Source organism: Corylus avellana, chromosome 9 (assembly GCF_965113065.1).
Source record: "Corylus avellana chromosome 9, dhCorAvel1.hap1.2, whole genome shotgun sequence".
Classification (NCBI taxonomy): domain Eukaryota; kingdom Viridiplantae; phylum Streptophyta; class Magnoliopsida; order Fagales; family Betulaceae; genus Corylus; species Corylus avellana.
Genome location: NC_142498.1, coordinates 20,603,041 through 20,612,785, shown reverse-complemented (window position 1 = coordinate 20,612,785; position 9,745 = coordinate 20,603,041). Strand labels below are relative to the sequence as shown.

The 9,745-nt window shown below is 33.2% G+C and overlaps 1 protein-coding gene across 1 annotated transcript; it reads left to right on the top strand.

Annotated features, from left to right (window-relative positions):
* Positions 1-3,017: 3,017 nt before the first annotated feature.
* LOC132189720 (basic helix-loop-helix (bHLH) DNA-binding superfamily protein) lies at positions 3,018-9,343 on the top strand. The gene is made up of 7 exons (XM_059604498.2): positions 3,018-3,586; positions 4,000-4,612; positions 5,262-5,384; positions 5,471-5,536; positions 6,311-6,376; positions 8,754-8,813; positions 8,965-9,343. Exons 1-7 carry the CDS (start codon positions 3,474-3,476, stop codon positions 9,112-9,114), a joined length of 1,191 nt encoding a protein of 396 aa, XP_059460481.2. The 5' UTR covers positions 3,018-3,473; the 3' UTR covers positions 9,115-9,343.
* The last annotated feature ends 402 nt before the right edge of the window (positions 9,344-9,745 follow it).

Below are 9,745 nucleotides of genomic sequence, written 5' to 3'. Positions count from 1 at the left end.
ATTTTGGGTAGGGTGGCTTGAGCCACCCCCAATGGCCAGCCAAGGGTGGCCGAACCACCCCTATAGACCCCTTTTTTTATTAATTTGTTTTTTAATTTTTTTAATTTAAAATAATATTTTATTATTATTTTTATTAGTGGGATATGTCACATTTATAGTCATAAGATTTCTGAAAAAAAATCTTAACCATAATGAACTGAAGAAGATACTGTTCCCTTGACCACTGCCTCGTGTTGCACGACTCTTTGAGGTGTTAATTAGCAATTCCTATGTTACGTGTTGCAGTGGATGAGTACTAGAACGTGAACAGTTGCAGCTTTATTCAATGGGGCACAAATGTACTATGTATATTGTGATTAATATGGGTGACCACATAAATTAAGTGAAGCAAATAATTTTAATTCCTATATATATATGTCTCTATTTATGTTATATATTTATTATTGTTCAGCCTGTGTTTGTTAATTTTTTTATGGCGGGATTAAAATTTTAGGTGGGAGAAAACTAAAAAAAAAAAGACATTGAAAAGAGTAGGAAATTAATTTTTAATGGTTTCTCTCATAACAACATATAATTTAAGAAAAATTTTAAAGTTTTAGGAAGCTACTACGTACCCCAACCTTTTGTTTAGCTAGTTCCGCCCTGGCTCTTATTATATGGACTTAATCATTTGTTTTTGTCATAAATAAGCGGTTAGAATTTTCTTTAACGATATCTCTTTATTGATATAACAACCAAATGTGACAAATTGCCTCCTCAATACAATGCCAAATATATAATTTGGAATCTCCACAACTCAAACGCTATCTATGACATACACAATAGCATATCAGGCTATTACAAGACAAAATATCATCGTCTCAATTAGTTTCAGATTTGTAGCAAATTTCGGCAAATCACGTCTCTACCCGTTGGCCGGTCATTGATTTATGGGCTTTTTTATCTCCACTACAAGTGCATTTCTAAACACAATCCCTTTTACTGTCTTTACCATAGTAAGAATTTTTCAATATGCCTGAAAAACTCCTTTGCATCGGTCAATGATTAACTTTCAGAAAAGAACCCGAAGAAAACAAAAGATAGACCGAAAACCCAATATTGTTACTCTTAAGGATTCGTATAAACAAAATATTAGAAAATGATTAAACTTTCACCCTACAGATTGATATTGAAATCAAATCTAGAGACAAACAAACGAAAAAATGAAACACAAAGAAACAGAAAAATACATGAGAAAATAAAACATAAACGAAACCGACATAACATATTGGTGTTGACTGTGGTGAAGGGTTTGATCTATAAGATAGGGCTTCAAAAGAGGTGAATAACACTTCCGATTAAGCAAAGTAGGGTTTCAAAAGAGGCGGATAAAAAGACCTCAAAAGAGGCAAGAAGGGGAGGGGGAGAGAGGTCGAAGGGAGTAGAAGGGAGGAAAGCTCCCTCCCCCAGGGCGTCTCAAATCTCATGCCCCTCTCTTTGCATATGGCTAGGGTTTTTCTTAATAATAAGCGGCTAGAGTTGGCAGCAGAGATAGGCCTAGAGTGGGACTAATGGGAGCCTCCACCCATTTTTTTTAGCAATAATTTTGTTAAAAACAAACATTTTAGGTCTCTTGTTCTTACTTTGGCCTAAGAAAAAATTATAATACAGTCTAGTCCCTTTAAAGATAAATTTCTAGTTTCGTTACTAGTTGGCAGCCAAGAGTGACGGTTGAATGTTACTAGTTCCGTTTCATTTGAGAGAGTCAAACAAGAGTAAATTAAATTAATATATATATTAGGACACTACTTCTGGCCCAAAAGCCTAAGTTAATGGGCTTATGTTCACTTAAGTATATTAACCACTTTTTTCTTTATATTTTCTCAATGTGTAACACAAACCTTACAAGTATATACAAAACAAAGAAATATATAAAATAGTGGTCACTAGTGAGATTATCAAATTAATTAAAGGAAATTTTGTAAAAAATTTTAATTAATTAATTAATTAAAAACATGTATAATGATCTCTTGGGGGAATTCTTTAAGTGCCTCACGCACCTCTTCCAATACTGGGATGACAAAGTAGGATTTAATTAGTTGTCTTGTTCTATACTAATGTTCTAGTGGGTAACATAAAAATTGGCATATTCAATCTATAATGCCCCGAATCAATGAAAAATAATGTACTTGTAAAGTTTGACAGGGCTCGCTTGTGGCTTGCAAGCTGCAACGACTGCGTTTAATGGACGCTTATCTTGGAAATGGGCATCCTGGCCTATATGTTTCCATGTGTTCAAAATGCACGTGTCAATTATGCATTTTTTTTTTATATATATATATATATATCAATTTTCTCTATTCTAATTTTGAAAGAAAACTTTACCTGAGAATGGGTCATGGCCTCAAACAAAAAGAAAAAGGTGCTAGCTAGCTACTTGCAGTACAATTAAAATATCTATATTTGTGAAATCATTGTAGCATTTATTAAAATTGGAGATGAATGATACAAACAATATTTGAAATTATAATTATTACTTCTTTTTATTTTACATGTCGGTACAAGATGAGGGAAGAAAATTCAAACTAGTAACCTTCAGTTCATTAGATGTGATCTCAGTCAATTGAATTACCTCTTGAAAACTACAATCATTCCTTTGATATCATATTCAAATTTAGTGCAATTCTCAGATTACCTTTGTTACAATTTTTTTAAATGCTTTTTAGCGATTAAATTTGAAATTTGATGATTTAAATTATTATAAGTAAAAGTCCATAGTAGATTTAATTTATTTGTACAAATTTTTTGTACACATGGTATCTGCACATGATAGTGTCACATATACCCATCGTGTTATTCATAGGACAGGCTTATTAAAAAAAAAAAAAAAAAAAAAGCATTCACTTCAGTGGACAGAATTGGAGATAGTGCACTACAGAGAATTGTTGGTTGCTGATTCATTTTAATTGGATACCGACCAAATGCAATATATATAAGAGGCTTGGACAGGTGGGGATGAAAGAAGGAAGAGTATGGTTGCTATCATTTCTCTTCTCAGACCTTTGTCGAAAGCCTTGGGATCGAAGGGAGGGATATTAATCATGGCGTAGGCGAAGCATAATCATCTTCCAGTAATTGCAGAGTGCAAAAAAATAAACACATAGCTCAGAGAGAAAGAGAAGAAGAAGAAAAAAAAAATGATTAAAGTCAGAGAGAGAGATAGAGAGAGAGAGGGGGGGTATGGAGATGAATAACTCACGCTCTCTCTTTCTTTCTTTTCAAGGCTACTTTAATATATAAGCTGTAAACTCGAAAGAGTAAAGAGGAAACTGAGAAAAGTTGCTAAAAGCAAGCAGGTATGTGGGTGTCACCTGAACTGTCTTTCTTTGAATAGAGTGTGAGAGAGATTCCTATAGCAAAGCTACCCAGTTAATTCAATTTACTAATCATCTTGGGATTTTCAAGCCTTTTATAATACGATTACCATCATCATCATGGAGTCTGCAAATCTCCATCACCAACATCATCAGCTCCAAGACCAGCTTCTTGGCTCCTCTTCTTTGCCCACCACCACTACTTGCTATGGAGTTGGAGGCCACCATGCTTGGTAAGCTTTTCTCCAACTTTCTCTCTCTCTCTCTCTCTGCATTCTTTTTTGGCTATTCAAAGTACTATCATAAATGAACTTTCGAGTTTGGCATCTTTTTTCCTTTTTCTTTTTTGATTTGATGTATTATTCATCAAGCAGAAAGTGGGCAGAAGTTGAAATTTCTTCTTAGGTTGTTCAATTATCAGATATTTCTCGAAAGGTTCAGGAATTTTTTCTCTCTTCGATTGCTTTGATCAGAAATAAAAAGAACCCCCTGCCACGAGCTCTTATATACTATGAGATATATATATTATATATTTACTCGCACAACTGCAAAGCTTCAACTTTATTCTTCAATAGGACTTGTTAATCGATCTCCTTTGAATTAGAAAATTAACAAAATTTTCAACTGGGTATATATATATATGCAGGAATAGTAGTGGTAATTTTAATCCAAACCCAGATGGAGTTTTCTCAAACCAAGGGGATTCAAGGCAAAATAGTGAAATTCTAGTCCCTTCTCTCAACACTTGCATGCTCCAAGATCACTCGAGCTTTCAGTGGAGTAGCAATGCAGGCAGCTTCATCAAGGAAGAGCTCTCAGAATCTTTCCTCCCCAAATTCTCTGAAATGTTAAACAGTAGTTCCTCAAGTATTGAAGATTTCCATTTTCCTGCTCCAACCCACATAAAGAATGAGCAAAAGAATATAAATATTGATCTTAGTGAGAAGCTGTTGCTCAAGACCATCTCCGCCTCCAAAGGGTTTTACTCCAACGCCCACAACTGTGCTAGTTTTGGAAGCGAGGCAGTGGGAATTAGTAGAGGGAACTTCAGCCAGATTTATCCAAGCATAAATATTTCAAACTTGAATCAACCGCCATCGGCATTTTTAAGCTCCTTGGACATGAACTTTCAGGCCTTGGATCTATTAACCTCCGAAAGATCATACAGTACTGATAGTTTTGGCGTTTTTAAAGAGGGCCCTTCTTTCGGCCTTGATCATATGCAGCAATTGCACAGGCCCTCATGTAGCCCTAGTAATGTGAGTAATCTTCTCTTCTATCTTCTTCTGCCCTTCTTTGTCAGCAGTTACCATTGAAAAAATTGTTTTTTTTTTTTTTAAGGTTTTGTTACCTAATGATCATTCAGAACATCATAAATCTATTAATCTAAGCTCATGCATGTTACATGACAATAACTTCAAAATTGTCAAACAATTCAAACCTTCACTATTACACTACATCAGAATATATTTCAAGCAAAAAACACCCCCAAAACACATTAACAAACATATCGGTTATTTCTGGGGAATTATAGGTGACATGCATATATATATATATATATATATATATATATATATATATATATATATATGCAACTAATTAATATGTAAATACAATTCGAATGATATATTTGCAGTAAACCTTAAGATGATTATTGATAAACATGCATGATTATGTTAATGGACATTGTGACCTTTAACTGGGAAAAAGAAATTAGAAAAGCGAAAACCCTTTATTATATAATTTTTTTTCAGAAAAAAAAAAAAAAAAAACTTATGTCAAAAGAATAGCCTTCTCTTTTTGCTAAAATAGGCGCACCTTCAGCTTTATACATTGTGTGCGTCTTTTTATATTTTCTAGAATTTATTTTATTTCTCTTAATGGATCTTTACTCTTTGCATTTTAAAGATATCACAGTTCGCAAACAGAGTAACAGAAGCAAAGAGACCCAGCTTGATGGAGGCAAAGGCATCTCAAGCTGCACCCAAGAAATCGCGATTGGAGCCACGCGCTTCCTGTCCACCATTTAAGGTGCATGCCAAAGAATAAATTTGACATAATCAAATATTTTGTTTAATTAATTGCAGTCTTAATTATGTGGCTTGGTACTGAACCAGGTTAGGAAAGAAAAACTAGGAGATAGAATTGCAGCTCTTCAGCAGTTGGTGGCTCCCTTTGGCAAGGTAGTGTTTCCATCCCTCATCACCTTCATTATAACACTCATTGCTGTCCTGAGTGGCTCGGGAGATGAACTATTTTACAAATCTATTAGAATATAGGGAAATGTTAAAGGTATTTTTCTAGTGTTTTTTTTGTGTCCTCTTGGTCCTAAGTGAGAGAAATATATAAGAACAACTTTTTTTTTTTTTTTTTTTATAAAATAATATCTACATAGGCCTAAGAAAACACAAGCAACTTTCTATATATTTGTTAATTAACACATAATGAATTCGTTGTCACTTTGTTATGTATACCATTATATGCAATAAAACAAAATCAAGATCGTGAAATGATTTATCATCCTAGGGCAAGATATAAGTTCTTAATACTCTCTAATCACAGTTTGACACGTGTAAAATATTATAAAAAAGTTGGATATCTAGTATTTTTAATGTTACTGTATGATGAATATATTATTACGTCATTTAAAATTTTTAAATCATATAGGTGTTATAAGGTCCATGAATAAATTTAAATACAATAAAATAAAATAATAATTTGTTGACTTGAAACGGAGAGGATATTATTCTTTCTATTAAATAAAAGCCTAGACCCAAATGGGCTGCTTACGTCTATGAGAAAGAAGCATATATATATATATATATTACAAATATTGTTAGAGTTGAATTAATATATTGTTTAATAATTAAGAAAGAATTTAAAGAGTAGATTAATGTGTTCTTTTTGCTAATGCGAAATGACGTCAATTTTGCATGTGGGGGTGGAGAATCTGGCAGACAGATACAGCATCGGTACTAATGGAGGCTATCGGGTACATCAAATTCCTTCAAAGCCAGGTCGAGGTATTTTCACTTCCCGACATTCACCTTGAATCTCGATTTTCTGATGTTACCCTCCATCTGACGGCTCTGAACCACATCCTTAAAAAAAATAAAAAAAAAGAATTATATCAAACTTGTCAAATTTTCAAACATCAGATCAGACCACCCCTCAAATTAGGGTAAGCTACCAAAACATGCTTCTAGAAAGAAAAGCATGAGAAATACGTTATTTTAATTAAACAAGTGCTAGGGTTCTTAATTATGCCTCTTTTCATTTCTAAATAATTTAATATAAAAATTTGAACCGCCCATTATTTGGATCGAGATGCACATAAGTTTCACATGGAACATATAGGAGATTAATTTACATACACTTTTATATGGTAAACCATAGCAGAGAATGATCTCTTCTTTTTATCGCCTCGCCTCTATTAATGTTGTTGCATATGATATATATATATATTCAACAAAATAATTGGGCAAGTTCAATTTATTCCCTCGATTTTAAATCCAACTTTTAACTCTTTAAGATTTCTGTGTTTTTCACCCTACTCCTTCCATCAACAACTGTCAAAAACTGCTTACGTATTAATAGTTTTGCTCTGTCACACCCAATAGTGGAAGAGTGTGCGAGTCACCCCCAATAAAGGAGTTGCTCGTGCAACCATCACCAACAAAGAGGGTGGCTTACATGACCATGTTTGTGGATTTATACCCAGCAAATGGAGGTGGTTGTCTGAGTCACCCCCTCTATTTGGGTTGGACACCCCCACCCTGTTGGAGATCTGCCACCCCTCCCAATTTGTCTTTTTTCTATTTTATTTTTATTTTTTTAATAAAGTAAACAAACAATTTTTTAATTGATGATGAGGCAAAATTGCTTTCCTAACATTAACAAAGTTAAAAAACAAAAAGAAAATATTCAAGGAGTTAAAGTCATATTTAAAGACTGAAAGAGTAAATTAAAATTGAGCAATTACTTAGGGAGTAAATTTACATTTTTCCTTATTATTTATTATTTTTGTTATTATTGTATTTGTTTTTATTACTACTATTATTGTTATTGATTTTGTAAATATTATTAGTTGTGGAATTTACAACATATGACATATATATATGTACCTCCTCCCAAAGTACTCCTGTGAAAGAAAGATTAATATTCCAATAATTCTAGGTAAATTTAGAAAACGCGAACAGAAAATCTTCAAGTTTTAAAAGAATTGTGTTGATATAATTATGTATTGTCAACTTGTTATGAATTAGAAAACGGAAGAATTTTTAATCTTTCCAACTTAATTATATTGCTACTCCTTTTACTAATTAAAATTAGATAATTAACCCCTCAACCTATGTTTAAGTTTAGAAGAATAATACACTTATTAGAGTGCTGCTAAGGATATTATTACCTTTGTTATAAACTCTTTACAAAGTTATTGGTGAGGTGATCAAGCATATTCAATCTCCACATCTGTTTTTAATCATTTCACAATTATCAACTGTTATCTTAAGTTTGTAAGAAATTTGTAGTAACTCAAACCATATCCCATTTTGTTAACCCTAATAATCTATTGGAAACTTGATGTCTTTTTATGGCGGTTCTAGTGAAAATACAAGAGACGACACCAGGACAAGGGAACTAGACAAAATTATCGAATAACACCCTGCTCCTGGCCGGCTCCTATCAAACTTACCAATTATGCTGCTTTGAAAACAAATTCACCATAGCAACCCACCTAGGAGGTGAAGGCTAAGCTCTTGAGTGCATTCCTAGCTAATCAATAGGTATAGTAGAGCAATCTATCAAAAACGAAAAAAAAAAAAAAAAAAAAAAAAGGAAGAACTTGCATCAGATTTTTCTAGGCCGGCCAAAAATCAGAAAAAAGTAGTTAATAGGTTTGTCAATTGTCACTTTCTACTTCCAAGCTATAATATTTATAGCAACTCTCATGCAGATTCTACCCGGGCCCTCCCTCCAAAAAGAAAGAAACACAAATAGAAGAAAAAAATAGATTCTTCCTAGCTACTAGCTAGGTCACTAGAGCTGGGTCAATGAAAATGATTATTCATCAACAAATGAAGTACTAAAGTTAATGAAATGTGATATTTTCAAAAAAAAAAAAAAAAAAAAAAAATTATCTTTGTGAAAACAAGTTTTATCTAAATTAATAACCATATAAATTTCTCAATAGAAAGAATAGAAAAATAATGCTTTTGAGAACAGCTGTTGGGGATGGTTGCCTTTTGAAGTTAATTTATTGAAGAAAAAAAATAGAGTCAGAGAGAAAGATGTTCATGAAGAAGGTGCTTCTGAATTTCCACAAGTTATACAATAGGAAATTATATAACAAGTATATTAATTTTTATTGCATATACTAAGTTTTCAGTTCTTTTTCTGCAGACACTGAGCGTCCCATACATGAAGTCATCGCGAAACAAGACTTGCAGAACAATGCAAGGGGTAAGAAATACAACCCTAAAACAAAATTCATAATATTGAGTGATCATACGTAGTTGGAGGAGCAAATTAAAAAAGACTGTTTTTTCGCTTGAAGAATATTATCTCTGTGTTCTCATTTTGCTACAAATTAAACACCGTTGTAATATCTCAGGGTTCAGTGGATGATGGAAATGAAGAAGCAAGGCGGGACCTCAGAAGCCGAGGGCTGTGTCTCGTGCCATTGTCGTGCATGTCTTATGTCACCGGTGATGGCAGTGGCGGAGGGGTTTGGCCACCAACTAGCTACAGTGGAGGAACTTAATAAATTAGCATGTTTCTTATTATATAGACGTGGGCAAGACCAAAAAAAAACAAATACTGCTTATTTTGATCAAAGCCCATATTATTTAGGTTTCTCTGTAGCATCATTTTAGTGGAGCAAATTTGGTCATCCTGTAAAAAATGGATCCCAGGATGGACCAAGTTTGATCCATTAAAAAATCATGTATCATTTATATGTATTTTGAAGACCTGCTAGCTCCTTTTCACAATATTGTTTATCATGTGTACGCCAATTAATTTTTCTCTACTTAATTCTTCTTCACGTGCAAAGTGAACCCTCCGGCCAAGCTGCTTTTTCATTACCCCTTTTTCCCTTTTTCTTTTTATTTTTAATTTTTAATTTGATGATGATGAAAAACATGAAAGAGTTGTCTTTTTTCCTTTGATATCGTTTTAAGTATTCCTTCCCCGACTATATATTCTCATACGATAAAGCTTTTTTCTAAATTATATGAAAACAAATTTCTTCAATCCAGTATGTTGGGAATTGAGTCGACAGGGTAGCTCAGCCTACCAAAACCTTAGGCTGTGTTTGGGAAAGGGCCGGACCAGACCAAACCGGACCCAAAAATTCAAAAAATTCTTTTCAAAATCAACCCTAACATTCTTAT